This window comes from Cygnus atratus, chromosome 11 (genome assembly GCF_013377495.2).
Source record: "Cygnus atratus isolate AKBS03 ecotype Queensland, Australia chromosome 11, CAtr_DNAZoo_HiC_assembly, whole genome shotgun sequence".
Lineage (NCBI taxonomy): Eukaryota > Metazoa > Chordata > Aves > Anseriformes > Anatidae > Cygnus > Cygnus atratus.
This window is the reverse complement of record NC_066372.1, coordinates 4,075,169-4,101,885: the sequence shown is the minus strand read 5'-3', so window position 1 is coordinate 4,101,885 and position 26,717 is coordinate 4,075,169. Positions and strand designations below refer to the sequence as shown.

Below are 26,717 nucleotides of genomic sequence, written 5' to 3'. Positions count from 1 at the left end.
CTCCCCTTGAGGGAGCATTAGGACCAATCCTTGATAACTTATTTCCTGGTTAGAAGCCTTTACTTGCTTTCCTAGAGTGATTCCCTGTGACTGGGAACCTCTGTAGTCAGCTCTTCCAGCTGTTTGCCTAAATGGTCTTCAGGGAGACTAAAAGCAGTGAACCTGGAATAACAACATTTGACTTCAGCTAGGTCCCATGAGAATTTAGTTATTACTTAATGGATTGAATTGGTGACATATCTTATACCAGATAACTGCCAGAGGTTGCATGAAATTAACCTTTAACAAATTGCTAGTTATTGGTATACTCTTTACAGAAAGCTGGGTGACTTATGTTTGCAGTCATTAATACTGTTTTTCATACCTGTACATGCCAATAGTATTTTCAATGTCTAGGTGAAAAAATATCTCAGGTTTAAGTCCTGATGGTGGTTTTTAGCCATGTGTCATTGTGTTCACTGCACTGAGCATAAATCCTGTCTTGTAAACAGCAGGGAGACTAATGAGATTTGCCCACATTCTGGTATCATTACAAGGGGCTCCAGCAGAGAAAAAGGGAATTTGGTTAGAAAGGGGAAGAGAAACACAAATTTTAAAGGAAATGGGGGAAAAAAATCTCAGAACTATGTATATGAACATTGTTTTTAAGGAAGGCTTTTTATTGACAAGACTTACAAGTTTGCTCATTTAAGGAAATCTCCGTGTAGTTAGACTTTGTTTTTGCCTTAGTCCATGTTTTTAATGCTTCATGTTTGGCAAAAGGTGAGGGTCGTGTTTTTAATTTACATGCTCAGAGTTACTGGTCTGCTTCTATTTAAAGATAAGTAGATCTCATTTTTCATGCAGGCCTACATTTCTATATGGAATAGCTTTCCAACCATATATAAAAATGTGAAGCTCTATTAAAATACTGGCATTATTTTGCTACACCCTGAAGTGATTTATTTGCTTGGGACTGTAATCAGCACTTGCAAGGACACATCCCATTTTAGTCTTAGCACCACAGTGTACTTTAGGGTGTAAATTTGTCAGGTATCCAAGCACAGCAGGATACTTTGACAGCTTAAGCCCGGTTCTCCCCGATCAGCCTTATGAATAATAAAAAGTAGAACGGCCTATTCCAGTTTTGTATGTGTAAAGTCAATGTCTAATCAGCAGAAAGAACTGGAGAAGAAATAAGAACTGAACTCTGAAGCAAAGGAATCTAGCTAAAGGCTGCTTCTCTCCAGAGGAATATCCTCCAGTAAATAAATCAAGATTTCCCAAGCCTTTTTATTGAAAAGAATTTACAGCCTGAGAGATTTCATTGCAGTATTGAATAAGAGGAGAGGTGTAGTGTTCCTTTGCATCTTCTTGAAGAGCAAAAAGGTTATAAATCAGACTTCTGGGAATTGTTATCTCACAGCTTCTTCTAACAAACACAACAATTTGTTTTAAAGGCTTTCACCAGAGATGTCATAAGTGGTAATCCCTATGTTGTAAGTAGGTACTCAATGTGATTTAACTTAATGCTGATGATGCAAAGCTATTCTCTCCCAAAAGCCCATTAAGAACATCCAATTTTCTGGTAGACTAACACTCCTGCTTACTATCCTAGAGATAAGTGACTGTTTAACCAGGATAATAAGGAATAGTTTCAAACTGAGGCTGCAAGACTTGAGCAACATCTGGTCTTTGTGAAAGTTTGGACTTGAACACAAACTTCACAAGACAGATTTTTATTTTTTAGGAGTAATTTGAAGTTGTATGTACAGACGTGCATACAGGCACTTGCAATCACCTCAACGAGTGTAGTAGTAAATACAGTTACTTATGATACCTATTGGTAAACATGGTTTAGACAGAAAAGGGACACTGCAAACCATTTATGTAAACCAAATAAATTGATGAATACTGGGTTTGATTTCATGTAGCCCTGAAGTGCAGGTAATTTGAACAGTTTATCCAAGATAATGCTTCTCATAGTGCCTGTTTGTTTGTTTGACTTTTTGTGGATTCTGTATGTGCAGAATGACGTGAAAGGAAATGTCATTGGCATCATTTAACAAAGCATTCTAACAGTAGTATTTGAAAATATTCAGGATGCAAAGTACAAGTGAAGGCAAACTTACCAGGAGCTTATGGCTGCTCACTTGGGTCTAATATAGAGTTAGCACTTTGCAGGTCAGTGGCTCTGCTATTTGTCTCTGACCTAACAGATCTGGAGTTCTTCACATCAAAACCAAGTCTTGCTGAGCTGAGATCAAACGTGTTAAGGTAAGGATCTTGCCAGTGATTTATCATGCCAGGGAGGGTGATCAGGCCATAAGGGGCCACTGCAAATGAAGTTGACATTCCAGCAATTTCTCATGTGTAAGGTAATTTTCTCAGATGGAGCTTTTAGGTCAAAAAGTATTTGTCCGTTGTATTTTTCTCTGTTGCCTATAGTGTGAAATCCTAGGAGGAGTATATATTTACACAGCATAGCTAATTTCTAAGACCTTGTTCTTTGGTGATGAGCATTTAAAGGCAAACAGCTACCTACAAATAATCTGCTACATTCTTTTAAATGGCAGAACGTCTCCCATGTACAAATGAAAAGATTGCCTTGTTTTATGTTACACATAATGAGCACACAACACCTGCAATGCACAAACAATGCAAAACACAGGAATACTACAGACTAATAGTAACCTTGTTTTTAGAAACCCTTCCTCATTCCCACAGTCTTAAATGAGTGCTTGTGGAAGGGTTTCCAGGATCAAGTTCTTAATAGTCACAACTTCATTAAAGTCCAGTGACAGCTCAATAATTGATTCTGTAAACAAATACTCCCTCCCCTTCTCTCCTGGTTTAATGGATTTGTAGAAATCTTTCATTATTTCATTTTTAAGTTGCAGTAAGTGCCACCGAAGATCATATACTGCATAAAAGCACCGTCATCCTTACCCACGTTGTTCAGTGATGGCTTTTCTTTGTTATCAGTAGAAATCCAGAGCATATTCAATTTTTTAGGCATCTTATCTTCAGAAAAAAAATCTGATGCAGCACAGAGCAAGACAGTATATGTTTTTCTTCAGCAATTAAGGAGAACCCCACAAGTGAAAGGATGAGTGAAGCTTGGGAGCTTAGTTTCTTAGGAATGCATAAAATATTACCTGAACTACAGGAAACTTATTGCTTCTGTATTTTGCTACTAACAGTACAAAAATTCTTCCTTAACTGAAAAAAAAAAAAAAGAAATTACTTTGCAGTTACTTTGAAAAGTAGAAATTACTTCACTTACAGTCTTTATGTGCTGTAAATAAGGCTGTTTTTTTCCCACAAATCTTAAGAAGACAGCCAAAATGAATAAAATGTTTGTGGTGGGTATAGTTCAACAAAAATACAATCTGAAGTTTCTTCTCTTAGACTAATTTTCTCGAACAACCGGATGCAAAGTAGTCCCTTCAATGAGACTAAATTGAAATAATGGATGCTACATCAATGTGGCACAGTGAGAAACTAAAATAGAAAAGGATGTCATCACTGTTTGGCAGCCCGAGTTTTGTGCAGGACATACTTATGGGGAAAGAAAAAAAAAAGAAAAGCCAAGTAAGCATGCTACTGCATGTTGTAAAGACTTATTTAATCTCCTCAACTAATTACTCAAACTTCCTAATTCAAAATCATACAAACAAAAACGTTTAGATAAGCCATGAGTCTTTTTCAAATTGGTGCCCCCTACAGCTTAGAAAACAAACATGACAGGTTTCCCCTGTCTGATGTGCTGCCATTTGCAAAAGAACAGACTCAACTCCCAGAAAGACAGAAGACTAATTAAGGCAGGAAGATAGGCAGATCAAACATTTGGTGTGAGGGACTTGGGACACAGAGGAGAAAAAAAATCATGTTACATTCCACTTTCACAGCAGACTGACAGGAGGTTTCGAGTCTTCTCTGATTCCATTTGCTGCACAGTGAACCTGCATTTCCCCAAATTTCTCCTCCCACTCACACCAGGTTCCTAGCATACTGTTCACAAAACATACACCAACTGTGAGTGGCTGGGGGGCACTTGCATATTTGTCCTTAAGCACCTAAACAAGATGTCTGGATTACTGGGCCAGCACAACAATTACAGTCCTGGGGAATGCCTCCCTCTCCTCCCGCCCCACAGGGACAGCAAAGAGCCAGAACTTCCACAGTAAGTGCCACCATCAGGTGCTAGACCGTATGAATCCTTCTCCAGCTTTGTGTCTGAGTTCATTTACACATGTTGAAATGTCTTGAGCTTGATGTAGTCACCTATTTTAAATACTCAGCTTCTGATCCAAACTCCACTGATGTCAAGGACTGTTTGTCAAGGACTATGATTTCAGTAGGCTTGGCTCAGGCATTGTTACTTGGAAGTTATATCCAGAGAAGATGAACGCCCCATCTTCTCATCCAGACATGTACCTGGGGCACAGGACTCAGGTTGCATAAACATAATTCTACCACATTGCGACATACCTCTGCACTGACAGTGAAACCAGAGCAGCCTCATTCACTTTTGTGTTTCCTGTCCACTTCTGCTTTTTTGGTCCTCCTGCTGTAGTATGTTTGTAAATGTTTAAAATTCTCCAGCCATCTCAGGACACTCTGAATTTTACACTCTGTATTTCTTAAGTGAAATTTCCAGCTTCAGTTTATGAAGGAAACCTTCTTTTATAGCAGACCATCTGTAGAGGCTATTGCACGGTCCTTCTGACTCTGGGGACCAAATGAGTTAAAAGATACAATCATGACAAATCCCCCAAATACACACAGTTTTAGAAAAGAACTCTCTTTTGAGGGCAGGTGAGGTAGAGAGAGGGAAGGAGCCATAATGAACTAGAATGTCAGCAAAGAAACAGAAATGGGCAAAGAAGAATAAAAATCAAGTCTGTTCTGTTTTTGTTTGGCCTTTGCAGACCTCACAGGCTCTGGAGTGGGTGTCAAGTCTCCAGTGAAATAGCTTTGTCTCTGAGTATAAACACCCCTCTGCAGGCTGTTGCTGTTGCTTGATCCAGCTCCCACTGAAACCAGTTGGAGTTTTCCTGTTGATTAATGAGGAACGGATTGGACCTTTAATAGCTGAAAACCAGCTATAGCCATAGCAGATTGCTTGCCAGAATTAAACTTAGTGCAAAGGTCATTTTTATTCATGTATAGTTCACTGTTGCTCCTCTTAAAATAACTATAATTCCTCTACATTTGAGCAGTATCTCATTACAAGAACCAAAGCCTGGGTCACTTTTGCAGGAGTGATATTGCTCTGTGGTAACTAAAATGAAAAACATGATAACCATTTGTGGTTGTATGCTCAAGCCAGAGTAAGCCTTAATTTAAGTAGGAAAGTGATGCAGTCTTTGGCACTGTCCGATGAAAAGCTCACGTTCTGACTGCCTTAAGAAGCAGGACTCAGCACTGAGAACATTTGGGAAGGTTGGCTTCAAAGTCCAATTTGTGAACTGCCTGGCAAAGAGCATCGCAATCCTACTGTTGACCTGAACAATCCCCCTCTAAACAGATCACTGCTGCTAATCAATTGCTGGCCAGTCCTCAGTCAGTCTGCTTTGGTTGGCTTTTGCTTTCCTAATGCCTGTTTATAAACCAGGTTTTGCTGGTTCTGTAGCCAGCTGTTGGTTTCCAGTCAATCCCAAGAGTGCCCCACAAAATGCTCTGGCTAGAAAGTAAGAGCTTTGTTGTATCAAGACAGCCATAAAAGTGGAGGCAAACAAAGCCTGAGAAAATAAACAATCTGCACCTCTGACTGGCAATCCCTTCTACTTCATTCCCTTGCAATTGTACTAATCATAAGGACTCCTGAATTGTTTCCAAAGGAGAGGAAATGAAATTGCTGTGATGGGAAAGGATATGAAATTTCCTGACCAGACTGAGGCACAGGTGCCCGGTATCTGTGATGTTATGAAGTATTTACCAAGGGAAATGCTGCTGCTAGATTTTTTGCATGCCTCTAAAATGGTTGTATGTCCCCCACCCCATCACAAAAAAAAAAAAAAAAAAGCCATTATATGTATTTTGTAATGCCTCCAGCTATGAGAAGATGCTGAAGGCTGAACAGCTGTGATTCTTTTATAAAGTACTTTGGCATCTGATGCCCCCTCCCCCATCCTTGCAGATTTAATGTCAAAGGCTCTCTAAGGAGGAAGCCACATATGAAAAAAAGATCTTTGATGGAATGAAACTATAACCAGCTACTAAATCAATTGAGTTAGGAAATTCCCATTCATTCCTCCATTCATCCAGAACCATATCTCCTGTGGGAAGCCATTATTATTTGGATGTTAAAATCCTCTTCCTGTACCAAAAAAACATTTCTGGATCTGCAACAGTACAAAAACATTGTTTATTAAATTCATGGGAAAATAATTCCACCTCTAAAGAGCTGAAGGCTAGGCCACTGTCTGTCCACTGGCTGCAGTTCTTACTTATACAGCTGGAGAGTCCGAAGAAAATGTCTGGTGACATCATCACTAAGCAATATCAAATTAAGAATGCAGATCATCATTTCACTTGCACATCATTTGAGAATATTTTCAAGGAAGGAAATGGAAAGTTACATTGTTGCCACCTGTGTTGATTGCTCTTCTGACTTAAAGTAACCCAAATTACTTTTTTTTTCCTGTGTTGTTAGAGATGATACAAAAAAGAGAGCAAGCAGGAATCCTCAATGAACTTAAGAATCAGCCCTCCTTTCCAAATCCAGGGCTAGCCCCTGGGTGAACATAAGACGGAATTTGTAGTGCCAGAAAACCAAGTCTTATTCAGCTAAGAGCTCTAAAGGTGGTATTATTTCTGTGCTGCATTTTAATTAATTTTGTATTTATACACACACCCGAAACGACTGTTGTTTTGTACTTCCTCAGTAGTAAATAGTGATGAAAACATAAAATCCTGCATATTTCCTCCCTGCTGTAAATTTTGCTACTATGGCATTGCAGATGTTTTGTACACATCCCTTTCTCTTTGAATGTTTATCACTCCTATTTAGAAATTAATTACCTCCATGATTTGAAATGAACACTAAGTTGCTAACCATTAGCAAGCCAACTGGGTCAGATGGCTACTTATACAAGATATTGTATTTGCTCATTTGCAAAGCTTTATTTGCTTTGCTTTAAACTAAAGACATTTACTCTTGGCTTGATTTCAAAGCTGATGAGCATACAACAATGCTATTGAACTCAATGCCCAGTGCTTTTTAAATGCAGGTCTTACTCAAAGTGCAATATATGATTTCCTTCCAACTACATTTCAGCAGAGTCTCAAGTAACTTGAATTTTTACATGGTAACTCTAAATGTTCTTTTTCCTTTGTATACAGGTTTGTATGTTACGGTATCTCGTAGGCTCTGAACAGTCATGTACCCTATGTGATGAGCCAGAATGCTTCCTTGATTAGTCATATGCATCTCTTAAAGGAATCAACAGTGGTTGTACATAAGTAACCATGGGCAGAATTTGAATCTAGCAATTACGTGGTGGCACCATTATCTTGCAAAGTTCTAAATACCAAAAAGTCTATGTAAGGCATGTGTGTATGAGGAAGAGGTTATTAGAACCAGGGAGACAGTGCCTGTTCTTTTAGGAAAAGCCACATCCTCTCTACCTTTTATTTGGAGAGGAACAGAAATTACCAAGATACCTTTAGGATTAGTTAGTTACTGCGCTGCAAGGTACCTGCCTGCTAGGCTTCCCCATCCGGTGCACATACACACCCACCCATCTGCTACCCCAGCTACTGCCCTGTCTTGCAGGTTGCCTCAGGCTGCACTGCTGGCGAAGAAACAGTGGTTGCCTTCCTCTCTAGACTACTGGACACCAGCTACATCCAGATTCCTCATTTACAGGAGGCAGCGTCTGTTCTGCCTGTTGGGTTTGTTCTTAGCCAAATGACTGTGCTGACGGGGACACCTCAGTAAAGGAGAAGGGTTGCCTTTTCTCTTACTGGTTGGACATTACTGCAGTAATTGGCTCTTCTGAGAGGAGATGGCAAACTCAATGTTCCTGTGTTCCAAAAGTTTTCAAGTGTTCCCTTCTTCCCTTTCCATTTTGGCAAAGTTTTGTTGATAGCACCCAACAGGCCAGATTATTTAACTACTCACAATACTGCATAGCAAATACATGACATACTATACACTTTTTCTTTTCCCTACTGCAAACCACAAAAGGTAACACTAGGACTCAAACAAAAACAAATTACCTCAGTAACTCCTGGAAAACTCAAGTGGTTAATCAGTTACCTTTTATTTACATATATATGCTTAATGCTGAATTAAGTTGTAAAAACCAAAGGCTGATTTATAGCCCCAGTCAGCCTTAATTAACATTGATTCCAGGGGAATAGTAAATGTGAATAGCCTTCACAATTGAGGTTGAACAATGAACTCACTGGGTGTTGTCCAATTTGTAGCATGATTTACATGGAAGCAAGCCCTTCTTTTTTCTGGGGTTATCCTTTTTTCATCTGGTGTTTTGGATGGGTTATATATAATCCATAGATAGGAACATTTGCTGTCAAATATTCTCTCTGATTTAGAGTTAGCCTTTACCACAGTCACTATAAATAAGGGAGAAAAAAAAACAATTTGAGGCTTTGCAGGGATTCCTTGTTCTTGCAATGTGTCATCGCTTGTCCATTTCATGGCATTTTTACGAAGTGGCCATAATGAAAGTCAGATTAAATGTACAGGATATATATGTTTAATCAACAGCCATTGGAGCCAGTAGTGCTGGAAGAGTTATAAAAGCCCCTGTGAATGCAAATTTATTGCAAAAGAATCTAAGTCTTGGTGGTAGGAATATCTGCTGAATGGTACTACCTGACACAGAACACCTAAAACTTTCAAAAGTGAATTATTTAAGTGTAAGGTTTTGCTTGTAAAGCCGCCAGCTGCTGGATTTCAAGACTTGAAACCATTCCAAAACATGGGACTAGGTACTTTATATGTGCACTAGAGTAAATACTCTGATTTTACTGCCAATTTAAATGTGCTCAGTTTACAGTAATGAGCTTGTATAGGCAATACCTTGTTTATAGAAAGTGGAACAGGAAGAAACTAACATTAACCATTAACAGTAGCAATTTCTCTTGCCTTCAACTCTAACTTTATGCCAAGTAGATCTTTCCCATGTCCTATCTGAAATATTCGTTATTGCTATTCTTTTTCTAAGCCTGTGGGATAAATGGAGTATTCAATAAAATATAGTTCCAGTCAACTAGCATTGCAACACTCTTTTGCAATTCCAAGGCACTATTTCTTATTTCTATGGTAAAACGTACTTTAAGAACCTAAACATGTCCTTTGTACAGGCCAACCTGATGATCAGGTGTTCATCTCAGCAGAATGTAGTTAACATTTGTAAATCTCTTTAAAAAAGAGCAGACCACTTCTGTATAGGAAGAGCAGTAAATTGTGGTTGCCTTCACTTAGGTTGTTTTACTCAACCTGTTTTATTCTTTCAAGACAGAGATCACACAAGAAACCTTTGTGTTTATGTACATAATGTAACCTTAAACAAACATCTTTGCATCTCCTTTGGCCATCTGCTCCTGAAGCTGCAAGCTCTTCTCCCCTCCCCTCCCTCCTTAGTGTACTCCCCCACCCTGCCTGTGTAGTTAACTCCACTGAACTCCATGGAAAGGATGCTGGTAAAAGTCCTTCTTCCACACAGGTCACAGATCTGAGTTCCTTTGTTTTCACTTACATATGATCTAAAAAGTGATGGTGATATGCTGGAGGAATTTTGGCTTATGGTGTTAGTCACTACAGATGACACCAATGATTCTTTTGTTGACTTATTTTGGCTGGTTGCCTCCAAAACTCGTTTGTCTGGGTTAGCTCCATTGGTCTTAACAGGGACCAATACCTCAGTTTGAAAAGCTGTGCAATCAATGAGCACAAAGACACTGCCCATAGTCCAAGGGGCTTACAGTCCAAGGACATGAACAGGTTCAAGGTAAATACAGTGTTCGAAGTAGGCGATAGATGGGAAATGATTCAGTGGGTCCTGGGTTCAATTACCTTCGAAAACCAAAACGAAAAAGTAGGGGGAAGATGGAAGATGAAGTTTACTTCAGATGGACTCAGAAATGGATGGAAGGGCACACAGCAAAATGGTTGAGGTTAGAGGTACAGACATGGAAATGCAATGGAAACATAACCATGAAAGTAAAAGTGTGTCATCATTCGTTTCTGTGTGCAGTTGTTATATCTGCAAGGTCTTTTTGAGGCAGGCGCAAGCTCCCATGTCCTGAGCCAGCTCTGAACCAGAAGCTGTGTCAATGCAGTTAGTGGAGCACCAAGCCTGATGAGAACACAACTATGTGGCTTCCATTTGGCTTGGAGTAGGCTGAACAAGCTCGTGTCTGGTAACAGAAAACTCTACAAATGCATCTCTGGCTTCTCATGCAAATATGAGTGTGTAGCCTCTTTACTTTCTCTAAAATGCATGGGCACCCCAGTGTCTTCATCATGATCTTTTCTTTTACAGACTCATTATAGCCCTTGGTGTTGCAACTTTTTATCTTGGACTTTCTGACCGTGTCTTCTCTAGTGGCAAAATTCCCATTGATATCAGTGAGGCCAGGACTTCCCCTTCAGCATTTAAAGCTGTATTTCATGGCATGCAGCAAAACAACATTAATACCTGAAATCCAAGGCAGCCATATGGTTCCTGAACTATTTGAACACTTTCATTTTTTCTCTTAGAAAGATTTCAAGGGCAGGAAGACTCTGAATACCAGGAAAACCTTTCACTCGGTCATTTTTCTAGAGTGCCGTATTTCATATTTGCTGATAAATAATTTCATCCTGTTCTTGAAAGTCATTCAGTAGAACACTTGTATGTCTGTAGTCACCAGTAAAAATCTACTTTAAGTAAATTTGTCATTACCTCTGCCAAGACAGCTGTTGTCATCACCATTAAAATTCAAATTTGGTTTGCCTACGACAATTAAAATGATGTCAACACTGAGGGAATTTAACCATTTCCATTGTTCCAAACAGATAAGCACATTAATTCTGTGCTGCAAACCATCACTGTAGCCATAATCAACTGACTGTGTATTGAAGAACTGTGATGTTTGAGATTATTCAGTCTTGACTGGTTTGTATCAATGACCAAATGTTTACTTACTGAGATGGGTATTGAATGATTACGCCAAACCCTTGTCTTGGCTCCAGCAGTTTCAAGGCTTTTTTCTCTAATACCAATATTTCTTTCTTTAGTTTTTTGCTTACAGTGCTTGAATTAAATTTTAATGTCAAACAAGTTATTTAGAGTTTAATGTTGCTTCTATAATGACACTGCCACAGAATACAGAGAGACATCATGGGCTGAGCCTTAGCCTGAACTCTTGAAAACTCTAATTCTCACAGTCATAAAGAAGCTTTAGCTCTTCTGTATTAGGATCTGCAGCCTTTCCCAGAGTTTGTTGTTGTATGCTTTACTGTTTGTTTATGCAGGGGGACTGATGACTTTTCTCCTTTTCTAGATTTTTATCAATAATGAGTGGCAAAATTCTGAAAGTGGGAGAATATTCCCAGTATATAATCCAGCAACAGGAGAGCAGATCTGCGAGATCCAGGAAGCTGACAAGGTAATGCATCCCATGAACTGGTATATATGTATACATGTATGTTGATATGTGCATGTTTTTTAATATATATATGTACGTATCATAGCAACAGTTCCAGAATACCACTGCTGGACAGTTCTTTTATTATTCCCAGTTCCAAAAGCCATCACGTGACTAAGAGATGGTACAAATGCAGATTTCATATGCCTAGTAATCTTATTTACCTTTATTTGTTATTTGTTCCTTCTTGACAGGTTGATACAGACAAAGCAGTGAGAGCTGCTCGCCTTGCTTTTTCTCTAGGTTCAGTTTGGAGGAGAATGGATGCATCAGAAAGAGGCCATCTTTTAGATAAGCTAGCAGACTTGGTCGAAAGAGACAGGGCAACTCTTGCTGTAAGTGGCACACAAAAATTAACAGTCAAATCACCTGTCAGTTTTACATTCTGAGAGCAAATTAACTCATAAACGTGTTAGCATGAATAATATTTGAAAACTACAGTTAGCCTGATGTCTGACTGGCTACTCAAGACCTAACCTGATCCAAAGCTCATAAAAATCAACAACAGCCTTTCAATTAATTTCGAGCTTTAAATTGGATGCAAAAGAAATGAATGGTTATGTGTGGCTGTGCACGCACATATATGCCTGACATGTACACTTGTGACTTTTATAAAAAATAAAAATCTGAAGACTGAGTGAAGTGATTTGTGCAGATATTAATGAAAAATCAGGTGTAATGTTTCCTGATAACTGAACTGGTAACATAAATTCTGGGTATTGTGCTATTTAGCTCACATGTGAAGCCATCTAAACAGTGGCATTGTTAATGTTGTTTTCCGCATGTCAAGTGCTTTGAACTAAGCTGCTGAACATCTTAATTCCAGCTTTGTCAACACTTAAATCATCTTACCACCAGTGTATACTGTAAAATCGCCACAGGGAGAAGGAAGTGCACAGCAAATCAAGTTTACTCTGCTTGTCATTTGATTTGTATTTCCACAGCCAAGCTCTTTACTGAACTGCACCACAGGCAATGCCATTAATTGCTCGTGGGGATGTAAGTCAGCACAGAATTAGGCTTCTATTCTTCTCTATTGAAATTCATTTGACGGTTGGTGTGTTACACATGGGCGTACTTCACCCGTTCTTAATGATTTCTTTTAGGCAGCTATTGAGAGTCAGTTAAGCTACTCCACATCTTAGGACATTTTATTGCATTCTTTTTGCTAAATGATCTTACAGAACCCTGAGGATAGCTTATAAGATACTTTTAAAAATAGGAATATTAACTTAAAAATAAGGACATCAGGCTGTTAATTTATGAGCTTCCCTAGAGGAGAGTTTGTTTATTTGATGGCAATAAATAAACTGGCTGTACATTATAGATATCTCAGGCCTCAGCAGGAGTCTTGGCAGCCATATAGAGAATTTTTTATATTCACATCAATTGTATGGAGGAATATGTCCATTCTTCCCTTTATGGATTCAAATCATTTATACGGGGTTACAAGGAGCCCCTTTTCAGCTGTTATCATTAACATAACAGAACCTAGTTTGACAGGCATTTTTATCTTGGCTCCTGATTAGAACAATTTAGTGTTTATATATCTGGACCAAACACAGTGGCTATTAGGTCCAAAATGCAAACATGCACATGTACGTGGATGTGGATACACGCAGACAAGTACACGGGACAGACAGACACAGACACACATGGACACACATGCTTAAAAATCATAGTCATTCTAGAGTAACTGGTTGGTCTTCATTAAAATCTTTCTGTCATGATTGAAGAGCTGGTGGACAGTGAATACTGAAGTACAATAGACTAAAAATGCTACTGTATTTATATATTGACTTTTTCTTGTTCTCTAGACTATGGAATCACTCAACAGTGGCAAACCTTTCTTGCAAGCTTTCTATGTAGATCTTCAAGGAGTCATAAAAACCCTGAGGTATTATGCTGGTTGGGCAGACAAAATCCATGGAATGACCATTCCTGTAGGTAAGGGAGATTACAGCATCGGTGTGCACCTAAACCTTCTGATGGCCAAATGCCTTAATAGATTACTTCATTAAAGACAGAAGAGAAGCTTCTTTTCCTGGCTAAGATGAAATCAGATTGTTTTTTTCCAGTGTGTAGTATGCTGCAGAAGCAGACATCTGAAAGTCAGCAAGGGCTGGGCCTGCTATTGTTCTGTCCTACATGCACATTACAAAAAGTGTTTTGTTTCTCTTTCGTATGCCCATCTGAGAAGGAGATGGCTCAAAATCTGCAATGAAATACTGTAATACTCATAAGAATAGATGAGAACACAAAAAAATACAGTGTTAACAGCCTGATTAAGAAACAGCGTGCTTACCTATATATCTTGTTTATATGTCTTCCTATTGCCTATGCAAATCATTCTACTTGAGACTAACACTGGATCCAAACTAATTTATACTTTGAGAGAGTTTGCAGTGTTACTGTAGAGAACTGTACGTGCGTATCAGATATATTTTGTTATATATGCTTCCTCAAATCGTGTGGTGGGATGAGTTTTATACTTTATGTATGAGAGTAATCTTTATGACTGCTAAGAAACTAGTTATTCTGCTGATTTTTTTGGTAAAACGATAACAGAAGAAATCCTCACTCTTATTTTTATTCAACAAGTCTCTTCCTCCTCCTGCTCCTCCCTCCCAGCTGTTTAACCAATACAGGCTGAATTTTCTGTTGCAAAGAAATTCATTTACAGTCTGGACTAGATATACCAACTGCTATAATTATACAAAATGGCACGTGATAGCAAAGAATGATTTTATGCAGGTGCAGTCATTGAGATAAATGACTTATCTTTTACCTACATAAAGTAAATCTTTGGGAAAGCAGTAAGGAAAACCAACATATATTCTATGGATTCTTTTCAGCTTCATGGTGCACACAGTTCATTGCACATGCATGTTAACTACACATTACTGAAGGAGACCAAAAAAGCCCACTCACAAGTAAATGAATTTGTCATTGTACAGTAGGCACCTTTACACTGCCCATCTATTTCCTTAAAACTACATAATGTAACCTGATAGCTGCAGTACAGTATTTTGCCTCTGTACAACAAATCACAAGATTACCAAAGCAGGGCAAACAGATCATAACTATCACAGTGTTAATCATCATGGTGTTCAGCTTATTAAAATGTCAGTGTGTACTGACTGATGTTTATCATCACTAGTATATTTTCACCCAAGAAATGACAAAATTAGTATTTCTGGTGTAGCCTCTCCTGTAAGGACTCATGAAGATTTCCATAGCTATTTAGGCTGAGATTCATAAATCCTGGTTTTACTGCTTGCATTTCATATTTAAACATGCAGAAGTGCAAAGTGCACCATAAATTCATATATTCAGCAAATTTCCTGTTCCCTAATCCCTTTCTCCCTGGTCCACAAATACTTCCTTCTCACTTGTTAGCCCTGCAGGAACACAGAATTTAGGTCAGTCACCAAAAGGCACTGCCAGCTTAAGGAGAATAAATATTCTCTGATTGTTCTTGTCCTCAAATGGTGAAACAGATGAAAACCCTGCATTTCTCAGTGTTGATGGGTTATGCAGGGGGAGAGGAAGCCACATTTTCAGCAGGCTTTCCTAAATGCAAACTTAAGTGCTAACACAGGTATCAGTAGTGTGCAATCATAAGTTATGATTTCTGATATTCACAGATTTTCAGGTTATCAGTTCTGAAGGCCAGTGTTAAACAATGTGCTCTTTACCTTCACTTTCCATCGGCTTGTCAGAGGAAACCAAACAAGACAACAACAAAATAAAGCCCAGTTAGATTTTCTCTGTTTAGTATGTTAATAAATCTGAAACCTCCCAATCTTTTATGTTCCTGTTGAAGGCTTCTTTTCCTATAAAATAACAATAGGCAAGTGATAGACAAGTAGAAAATAGAAGAACAGTGGTTTTTACAGTCACATTCCTTTTGCTCCAAAAATTGCTAAAACCTTCAGACTGCCCTTTGCTTGCTCCCATTCATAAAGGCTTGATAATTTAAATTAAAACAGAAATCAGGTTAGACTAGAAGCTGTTAAACTAATCAACTGAATGCAAGTGAAAAGGTATCTTTACATACAATATATATGGTATAATATAGCTTAAGGAACCAACTCTGCTGTTCTCACACACTAGTTTGCTGTGTGCTGCTGTATGAGGCATGTGGCTATACTACGATTGTTAGGCAAATAAAATATCTATCACAGAGAAATCTGATGGAAATCTCAGCAAACACATCTGTAGAATGTATTGCTGTCGCAAAGTAAGATCCCTGGATAAATGAGGCTTTCTGTTTAGAAAATACAAATCTCTGGACCAGATGCTAAGCAGCTGCAAATTGATCAGGCTCTATTATTATCAATGAGGGCTAAAGTACATCAGCTGAGAATGTTTTAAAAAAAACACAACAACAACCAACCAAACAAAAAAAACTACAAACCTTTTAGAATAAATTTTTAGATTGGATGTGGGATCAGACTGTCAGAACCTCCTCAGGCAATGTCCTTCTGGCTGCCAGCTAGCTAGCAGAAGGCTGAGTAATGAGCATCAGCAATAGCACCTTAGACTGTGTCATTAGCATGAGTTGTATAATAAGAAGAGTTTTAGAAGTTCACTCATTTCATTGTGCTCCCTCATTTCATCCCTGTGCTCACTCATTTCATTTGTGAGCACAGGGAGCTTTCCATGCTGACTGTTCAGAAAAAAATGATTCACTTCCCCAAACTTGAGTTATTTTGCCATGTTAACAGCTTATTTTACCTTATGGATGAGGCAGCTCTTAGATAAATCTTTCGCTTGTCCAGAGACATCTGAAGCTCCTGAATAACTTGAAGCCAAGTATGTTCACAAACATATTGTTAGAAAGCAATCAAAAAAAATCCTGTCTTAGTAGTACCTGTGGATGATAAACTTTGGAAGTAGGTTTCAAAAAGAGCAACTGTCTACAGTGGTGGAAGAAAGCAGGACAAGCAACTCTGCATGGAAGTAATTGCTCTAAGGAAAGAAAGTTCTGCCCACATTTGGTAGAATTAACCACAATTTGTCTGACTTGGCGACCAGGTTCAGCTTATCTATAACTTTATACTATGAAGCACACAGACATGTGGCAATGATTATGGAGTGACGATCTGAAGTCAATACGGTGCTAACCTAACTGTGTTACTGTTATGTTGTCACCATCCTTCTGGCTGAGAATCCACCTCTCACAGTAATACCAATTACAAGCTGGTATTTTTAGCAGTCTCTTTTATATGCCTCTTGAGCACTTGGACAATTTTGCCTGTATATGATTTTGACTTCTACTTTACTTCTGTCTGGTCTGATGAGTCTTCTCATGGTATGTGAACCACATCTGTGAAATATGAAAATCAAACTGATCATCTCTACTTGTGAAACAACTATTCTCATCTCCACAAAGAAGCTGTTAGGAATCATGAGATTGAAATAGTACAATGACATTTTGTCAACGCAGAGCAAACTGACTGATGGACTGTTTTCTTGCCTGATGTGAAACTCCTGTTTCCCCTGTTCTGTCCCTTGTCCTGGTTATAGAGTATTGTTACCTGTCTCATAACTGTTCTCTTTCTAGCCTCCAGCTGATGTATTGTTAGCTACTTTAGTTCAGATTTCTACTGAGAAAATTCTGTGACGTAGATGTACAGAAATGAGCAAACCTGAAAAGAAGTTATTTCTAATCAAACTCAATTTCAAGTCCTTACTTAAATGCAAGAAACTTTATAGATTAACCATTTGCTGTCACCAGAAGTACACTGTAGCAGGTTCCCAAAATGTACTCTCCATTGTGATGTTAGGTCTTCACCCAATACTGAACAAGGCTGTCTGTAGCTCCAGATTGGGGTAGAGGCCACAAAGCTGCCTGGGTGCTCTCATGCCATGTGAAGGAAAGCACATGCACCTACCTGCACTGTGACAAGGGGAGCAAAAGCATTGTAACTGCTCCTCCTCCTATTCCCTTTCTCCTTCTGACCATTTCCTGTCCTGGTAAATCCTCTTCTGTGATTGATCCCAGGTAACGTTCTCATTGCTCTCAAATGCTTTCTTAGTTGAAATGCTTTTTTTAAAGTAAAGAGAGTCAAATTTATCTAGATGACCAAGCACTGTCAGCCTAGGCACACATTTGGGTTACATCTCTACTGTAACCCTTCCTTCAGCTGTAGCCTCACTGAAAAACTTTTGACCTAAATTCAGAGGTAGTTTGAGTCTGGGCTAGTTTATACAGCTACAAGAATCGGTTTAGGTACAAAAGTGATGAAACTACTTTGCACAGAGGCTGGTCAAGCACATTAACAAAGCTGATGGTTAGTCAATGCCTTGATCAGTCCCAGCACACACATCATTATCCTGCTCTTTATCAATTGAGAAGAAAGCTACATCATAATACAGTATATATAATTGCAGCACATAATCCTGGACCACAGGCAAGGGCCGAGGCAGCAACCATCAGGCAGCTTTGTGAAAGAGTATGAACTCCATCAGCCCCTATACCAGCTGTGCAAAATGAGCCAGCAGAGACTTGCTGCTTTAAGCAGGCCAGGCCATGTGAAAGGTTTCCACAGACCACAGGTCTGACCCCAAATCACAGATCTGTTTATTTCATGACCTGACTCAGGCTGCCCTGAGCTCAACAGTGTTTTCTTCAGTTACAGACTGCAGATCTAGCATAACAGCATGTGCTTTAATTAATGATACGTCTCACCTCTGGATATTGGTTTTTGCCATTTTTGTTTATCACGACCTTAAGAATAATTACCTGATCAGAAAGCTAAATAAGTATTTTCCTCAAACCTCACACCATCCACACCTGTTCTTGGGTGTCCATTCTGCTTTTCCTGCATGTTTGTTGTTAGGATCTTTATTAATCCATAATCTTACTTCTGTCAGAAGTCCTGTGAGAAAAGCTCAGAATTTCCAAGTTTCCAGTGGCTTTATCCCTTCATTTATTTATCTACCTCTGTCTGTCCAAAAGGTTGGTGAAAACTTTTCTTATTCTCTCATCATGTTTTCCAGCTGCATTCAGCTTTTCCCTGTCAACTTAAATTGACTGCCTGTTTAGCTTGAGGTCACATCTGATACAGGCCTTGTTCTACAAGGCATGGCTATGTGATGACCCCTGTATTCTCCATAGTGTTGAGTTCTGCAGTGAATTGTGCTCAGTTACACATCGATCACAAGCTTACCACCTTTATGCCACATCTACGGATTCTGGTGTACCATTCCATTACTTTCAACTCCCCTTGTCTTCAGTGGAAGATGAATGAGATGTATGTCACTATTTTCCCATATCTGCTTGTATTATTTGCCTTTATATTGCTTTATTCTAGTCAGTCCTTTCAGGAAATTAACTTTGCGACTCCTTCTCTCATCCTGAAATCAGTAGAGGCCAGTAAGTGGTTTCCTTGCTGCTGCCCTTTTTTGTGCTGTATAGATTGTCCTCTTTCCCAAGGAACAAAGCAGGCTACTTTCTGATAGGTTGCCTGCTTCCTTTGTTCTACAGAAAGAACAATTAGGTTGCTCCTGAACCTAGGTTTCCCATGCTAGCTCATGAAAAAACATTTCCATGAGTTCTTTATTTCTTTTACTGCCATCAAAGGCTGATCCTTAGAGCTTTTTTTTTGTTTGTTCTGCCAAGTCAAACTGCACTTGAGAGTAACCATGCTCATCTGTTTCAGATGGAGATTATTTTACGTTTACAAGACATGAACCCATCGGAGTGTGTGGACAGATCATCCCTGTGAGTATCTCTACCAGCGCCTTCTATTTATTTTCATTTAAACCAGCTCTCTTTAAAGACACATAAAACATGGTCCTCAGCTATGTGTGTTTTCCATTACGAAAAAAGCTGAGCTCATATTGTTGACATATCTTTAACAGCCTCCCTGCAAATGCTTATTTGAACATGCTAATAGGGTTTAGGCTGTTATTAGGAGTTAAGTTCTCAAGTCATAGAATTCTCATGATTAAAACAAGCAAAGCAAAACACAGTGTTAATATGCTGGCTGTGGTTATGGATGTTCACACAACTTACAGAAAATTGATGCTTTGCTGTGCCAGTCTTTTTATTTAGTTAGTTTTTACTGTGATTTAACAGGCTTCTCAGTTCCTGGGAGAATGTGATGCATTTTAATTCTATTCTTTCCTGCTATTTCTTTTACAAGGCTGGAAGAGAAGAAGAAACTCCAGGAGATATATCATTACAATTAACATTGCGTAGCTAGTAAGAGACATTAAATGTTTATTTGTTATGAGAGAGAAACACAGTGTTTCATCAAATATAATTCTGCCCCTACACTCCAATATACATCCTTAACACACTGTTGCTGAACATGACATGGGTATTACACTGAAAAGTTAACTTTTTCAGAAGAACTAGTTAACAGGCTTTGGCAGAAATTTCAATGGGAGGCTCATATATAACTATTAAAATATCGTGTGGAAGCTTTTTTCCTTGACAAAGCATTGGGGAACTAATCAAGACATTCTCTGAAAATTTTGTTCATGTTATTTTGTTCATGTTAACCACAAACCCACTTAACAGCAACATGCAGTATTTCCATTAAATGAGGAGCAGCCAGAAAAGATTACTTTAACAATGCTAAGCCCGTATTCCCTATTTATATTTGTTGTTATTTTATGCCTTTGTTAAGGCATAAAACGCTGCGGAAGCTCAGAGTCTGTGGCTACAGCCATCCTGCAGACATCTACGCATTATCCAATTCCATTCACAAGTCATCTTTATGATTTCAAACCTTTGTGGCCATTGTTCAGTTCAGTGCATGGATGCAAAATGGCAACCTCAACAGCTAACCCCAAAGTTGCTAGACATTTCTTTGGATTGTCTCATTGAGATTAACTGACAAATCTGCTGAAGAAACCTTGGCCAAGGTCTGAAGCAGGATTTACTTAGTTTAGATCTGTAAAACTCTTTGTCTGGGGTACCCAAACATCTACCACACTTGTTCATTCCCCTTCCCCCCTCCCCCCAGTTTCTACTTTGAAACTTCTACACGGCTGTCATACACATCTACTCTAACACTACTGCTAATCTGTTACATATTTCCTCCACAGCTACCAGTCACAGAGTACAGCCCCAGGGCCGCTGCATGCACTCAGCCATTGCACTACCAAATAAATTATTACAAAATAAAATTAAACAGCAAGCCTAGCACTAAACTCCTCGTCTTCATTCACATCCTAGCTTCCATCAAAACATACCCTCTTTGGCAGCTTTGTAGCATAAACAGGGCTACGTACTACCCTATAAAACTCGTCAAAGCTCTCCTTGCAATACCATTACAAGTGCAGGCTGTCAGCACGCTCTTGGCCCAATAGCTCCCCTCCTAGGTTTATATACTAGAGATGGAATTAAAACATCACTTTGTCTCCGGAGTTTATAAACAACTGAGGGAGTAAAAAATTGGGTGTTCGGTGAAGAAAAGACAGTTGTGTATTTTTTCAAGCTAGCCAGGGGCTAGAGAGATGTCTATGAGAGTGGCAGCTGATATGCATCAGGCAGTAACATGTTCTGGCCAGTGGCTGACTGATAGTTTCTGTTTTCTTTCTAAAGGAGATTATTATATGCCTTTATGAGAGTGATGCAATTATTTTATTATGCTAGTATTTTCACCAAAATCACTGGAACTATCCACTTAACCTGTTAGGATCAGACCTAGATGCAGAAAGCTAAAGACTTGTTACCCTTATCTTTACCCACAACTTGTTTATACACCAAATTAATATAACCCACTACATTTTCTGCTGCAGTTACATGAAGTTGAAATTAATGGTGATGCAGAATTTTTATTTCAGCAGTTTTTGTCAACTTTGCACTCTCCTTTTCATGCCTTTCATATAAACTACAGGGTAAGAAATTTTTGAGAAAAGATACTAATAAAATGCTTTCACCTAATATTGACATTTATAGAAGAGTTTTACTGTAATTTCATCATTTAGTGATTATATAATTTGAGTATAAATCTTCTGTCTTAAGATGTATTCTAAGAATGGAAATGTACATCTAAAAATGCTTCAGCATGAACAAACAGTTCATTCTGAATGTATCAGTAGCAAGAACCATTTGTTGTGAGAGTTAAAAGTGCCAACTGCAAAACAGTAAATGAAATAAAAAGCTGTGAGTAAAAAAAAATAACAGATAGCAGAAGATTATTTTATAAAGACTGCGGGTCGGGTCTTTATTTCTTTGAACTGAAGAGAAAGAACGAAAAGGTCACTGTTCTCACTTTCTTAATGGCAGTAATTTAAAAAAAAAAAATCCTTGCTTTGTGCTGGGCAAGATTTATGTTGAGGATAGGCCTGAGAAGTAAGTGAGGTAGCAGCTTGACATCTTGAAAACAAAACACCACTGCAATATTTTTCCATCTATCAACTTTTATTTTTTCCTACAGTGGAACTTCCCCCTGCTGATGTTTGCATGGAAGATTGCTCCAGCTCTGTGCTGTGGCAATACAGTAGTTATTAAACCCGCAGAACAAACACCACTCAGCGCTCTCTATATGGGAGCCCTCATCAAGGAGGTAAGAATAATTGACAGGAATAATGTCCATCTCTCCTTATGGAGAAGGAACTACCAGCACATGGCTGGTTTAACATGCTCTGTCAGTTTTCATAAATCATGCTTCCCTGCATTCATTCCTATTTTGGCAGGCTGGCTTTCCACCAGGAGTTGTCAATATTTTGCCAGGATTTGGTCCAATTGTTGGTGCAGCTATAGCATCTCATGTTGGCATTGATAAAATTGCATTTACTGGATCTACTGAGGTAAGAGTGTTCCCAGATAAATACTTAGGGAGATAGAATTAAGTCCTTGCATTACATTTTTCACTGTCACTGAATAAAAGAGATGCATTTATGTAACACTGGTCTGTCCCTCCCAGCTAAGCTTATATACTGTAGTACTATCACAGCATAAATGGCTCTTTTCCTCCAGCTCCTGCTGTGCCCAGCACCTCAGTACAGGAGATATGGCTAGAAAAATATTGCTGGGATTTCCTGTGGGCTTAGGAGGATGTGAATCACATGCAAGTAAGCAGAACATCCAGTGTATATCACAGCATACATAAATTCTGCTTTAGCATTCATAATTTGTGTATCTTGGCATACTTGGGGAAAAGGGGAGAGGAAGCTGGCAAACTGGGGCAAATACACTTCAGCTTCGATGCTGCATTCAAGTATACTGAGGAGGAGGAGGAGGTCTAGAAAGGAAGGATTGCAGGGAGAAAAGGAAATTGTCCAAGGTATCTGTTCCCAGAATGATGCAAAGACGCTGGCCAGAAGATGATGGAGACAATGGTCTACTGGATGCCAAAATATCTTGCAATGATTCAATGATGCAGACGTTACAGAGGAGGTTAGGACTGAAGAGGAAGGCTGTCATCTGCAGAAAGAGAAACAAATCCCTCAAGTCAGATTGTGCAAAGCCAGCTGTTATCAGGGTTGGGCTGGGGGCGGGGGGGGGGAGCGGATGATAGAGGTACTCCAGACTGAAGTCACAGGAGAAGGGGCCTTATCTCATCCTCTGAAGGCAGACAGAAAGGAATCTCCATGGGAGTTTCAGGGCTGGTTATATTTAGAGGGTGCTAAAAACAGGCCCTTTTCAATTCAAAATCTGTCAAGCTATTGTATGGAGGGAGCTCAACCCCAGGAATCCAGTCTCTCTTTGATATGCTTGACTCCCACTCATGGCAGTTGCAGGCTGTATGCATCCCAGGGATGCTGCACTTCATACTGAGTCAAGTTTGTTGAGTCAATAAATAGACTGACCAGACAGCCCTACTAGAGATGTGTGTGTACATTCCTGGTGTGCCCAGGGATTGCAGACACTAGATTAACTCTTTCAAATAAATAATTTTGGTGGAATTATCCTGTAATTGTTTGAAGTTACCACATGAGCCTAAATTATCAGTAAAATGTAGCTGTATGCCTAATTTGCATACACAGTTATCTTTCAATTACTATATGCACAAGAATTTTTATGGCAATTTTAGATTATAACATACACTGGTTATATACTAAGTCAATGGCACCATTAGATTTCAGATGATTCTGAGGAATTACTATAGTCTTTACACCTCCTGTAACCAATTTATATTAGCATCCTAGAGTACTGAAAACCTTAATACGAGCTGATTACCCCCCATAAATTAAGTTGAAACAATTGTTTTCATAAAGATATGTGGTCTCTGTTTAAGATAAATATTCTATTATACAGGATGTTGCACTGTTTGGAGGAGGAAAAATACAGATGGGTTAGGTTTCAAAGTTGTCTTTTGTAGCCAAAATAAATTTTTATTGTAGCTCCAGACAGCTTTAGTTTTAATAGGCGTTTAAACTCAAAAGCTGTGGGTTTTATACTAACTCAGTGCCTACCTTTAAAAGCCTTACTAATAGGAAGTGAAAAGCATTACAGAGATGAAAAAGACATTCTCTAAGAACCTAAAGCAAGAACAGATGGAACGTTTTAATGCAGGGTTAGTGTAAACTATTCCATATTGTTTCTGATTTCCTGTAACACTGATTTTTTGTAAGAGCAAGTCAACATTGTAACATTTTAAACACAATGCTGTGATATGCGCTGAACAATGGAGTGTGTAACTACTCCAAAATAGTTTTCCATTTCTAATGAAATAATAATGGAAATATTTTGTCTCTCTAGTCTTGAGGCATGTCAATTTTACATTTCAGTGATGTGGACTTCCGATAGCCATCAGATATGTAAATGGCAAGATACTAACTTCCATTTCCGCCTTTCATCCAGGTGCTAGTTAAGGCAGTTAATACTTTCAACATGAGCAAGTTAATAGTAAAACCAATCAATACAATAGCAAACATCTTCAAATTTAGATATCTGAAGCATGTTTTCTTCTCAAATTTCCACCATGGAGTTCTTTCAGAGAAAAATATAAATGGTTTACCTTTCAAATGTATACTTCTCCCTGTTGAAAACTTTCTATTTGCCTGTAGAAATCTCACATATACACACGCAGAAAAGGCTATTGCTAAATATTTCCTGCAAAGTTGCTTTTTTTTTAAAGAAAGCAGCAGAAATCAGGCTGCTCTTCTTACACATAATTTTAATGCTAACATTTTACAAAATGTATAGACTCCATTCCACAGACAAAAGAAACAAGAGCAAGACGGCCAAGTTCATGACCTTATCTCAATAAAGTCTGACATAGCCACACCAAAGATCCATCCAGCCTAGTACCTTATCTTGCAATATGACCAGTAACAGATTGCTTATAGAAGAACAGAGCATGTGTGATCCTTTCCCTGCTGTAGCCTCACAACCTCTGGTAGCTGACAATTTAAATACTTCCTAAGCCTAAAGATGTGAGTGGACGACTGTATTGTATTTAATGTAGTGACCGATGGCCATGTCATCCTTGCAATCTCTTCAAGATTTGCCTTCATATTGTAGCAAGGAATGGAAAGTTTCACAGTTTTTGAACTGTGTGCACTTAGAGTTTGTGTTTCCAACATTGATGGGAACTGTTTGCTTCTAAGGAGTTCAGTAAGTCCAAGCTTAACTCTGAGCAGGAAAAAGAAAAGTCATGCTTGGGGACAGTACCCTGGCTCTATTTCTTTTTAATTTCTCAGGTTCTCTGGTGCTTTCAGAATTACGTACTATTTACTTTTCAAACACTCTCAAGTACTATGTGAAAAATCATCTAGAAAGACCTATTTTCCTGTGGTACCATCACTGTTAAATTCCACTTCTCTCTTTTCTTCTGACCCTTCTTTTTATGGGTTAGTTTATGCAGAGAAGAACAGTAGTCTTCCAGCTCTTTCTTCCCTTAGAGTACTTCTTGTGGAACACCCTTCCATGGATCACTTCCTCTCCCAGTCCCATAGTACATGGCTCTCAAAACTCTTCCCTCTAAAGCTCAGAAGGAAGGGCTCTGCAGACACCCAGTGGGCTACGAATTTCACTTTGACAACTGTTGCACTAAAATAAAGAAAAACATACTGAGTAAGAAAGCAAGCTTAAAAATACTGTGTCTCCTTAAGTTCCAGCAGCTTTCTTGGCTTCTTTGCTTTCTTTGGTTCATACTCTTCAGCAGCTTTTTAACAGAAGTGTTTATTTTTACCATGTTGTTTTTAGTGAACCAGAGCTGATCCATAGACTCCATAATTATGGCCATCTCCTCTAAGGCTTCACCGACATGTTTTTTCCTCATCTTCCACAATCATTGAACTTAAACTGCCCAAAATAATCTTTCCCCAACCAATCTGACCATGTCAACGCTTGTTCCCATTCCTTTCCGACCTTCCCTTGAAAGATCATAAGCATTTTAAGCATCCCATTACATTTTACAGTATTTCTCCTTGATCTTTCAGGTCCCTAGCTGAAGGGAACTGGTTTAGTTCTGTTTAACAATTAAATTTTCCTGTAGGACTTACTACCAACAATTTAATTAAAATTCAGTCCATTTTATTTTCTGAGCTTCAGAACAGATCCAAACTCTGGATGTCTGGTTCACCCATGTAATTGGGCTGCAAAGCAAAGAAGTACAGGAGAGGTTATGTAAGTCTCTTCCCCTACAGTTAAATGAGCGGCAGACCTTACTGATTTCCAAGACAACTACTGATGAGGAGACAATTTTTACACATACTAACACATGCAGTGAGGTTCTTCTTCACCTTCCAGTTACCTTCTTATTGTCAGAAAGAACTTTTGCAAAGTAGTGAAAAGTAAAAGATGAACAAATAGTATAGAAAAGCAGCCATAAAGAAGCTGCTTTACTCTTCTTATGCCTTTATTTTCACACAGGACTGTGAATACAAAGTCACTGCAAATACAGCTATATTTTGACTGCTGTGAGCTCTCTGGCCGTGCCTGTATGTGTGCTCCATTTGAACTGGAACAGGGTACCTATAAGTTCCTGGTGCACATGGAATAGTTAGGCACAGTCTGTTTTGGACTTAAGATTAGAGATGATTATGGAGAGTAAGACGCTATGCATCTAAGAAAATGAGCATCTAAAGGACTGACTGGATTAAAAATCTTGTTTGCTGCAAAAGTGTAATGCGTTCTAATAACTTCTATTCAAAAA

The 26,717-nt window shown here is 38.7% G+C and overlaps 1 protein-coding gene across 5 annotated transcripts in view; it reads left to right on the top strand.

Annotated features, from left to right (window-relative positions):
* Positions 1–26,717, top strand: part of ALDH1A2 (aldehyde dehydrogenase 1 family member A2) — a 64,298-nt gene that overhangs the window by 21,736 nt on the left and 15,845 nt on the right. For 4 of the 5 annotated variants that reach the window (XM_035553950.2, XM_035553949.1, XM_050713007.1 and 1 more), the window contains 6 exons: positions 11,503–11,607; positions 11,841–11,981; positions 13,464–13,593; positions 19,317–19,378; positions 22,050–22,178; positions 22,309–22,422. In XM_035553950.2, coding sequence (XP_035409843.1) covers positions 11,907–11,981; positions 13,464–13,593; positions 19,317–19,378; positions 22,050–22,178; positions 22,309–22,422 — 510 coding nt within the window. In that variant the 5' untranslated portion in view covers positions 11,503–11,607; positions 11,841–11,906. The remainder of the gene's footprint in view (positions 1–11,502; positions 11,608–11,840; positions 11,982–13,463; positions 13,594–19,316; positions 19,379–22,049; positions 22,179–22,308; positions 22,423–26,717) is intronic. The other variant, XM_035553952.2, reaches the window with a different exon arrangement.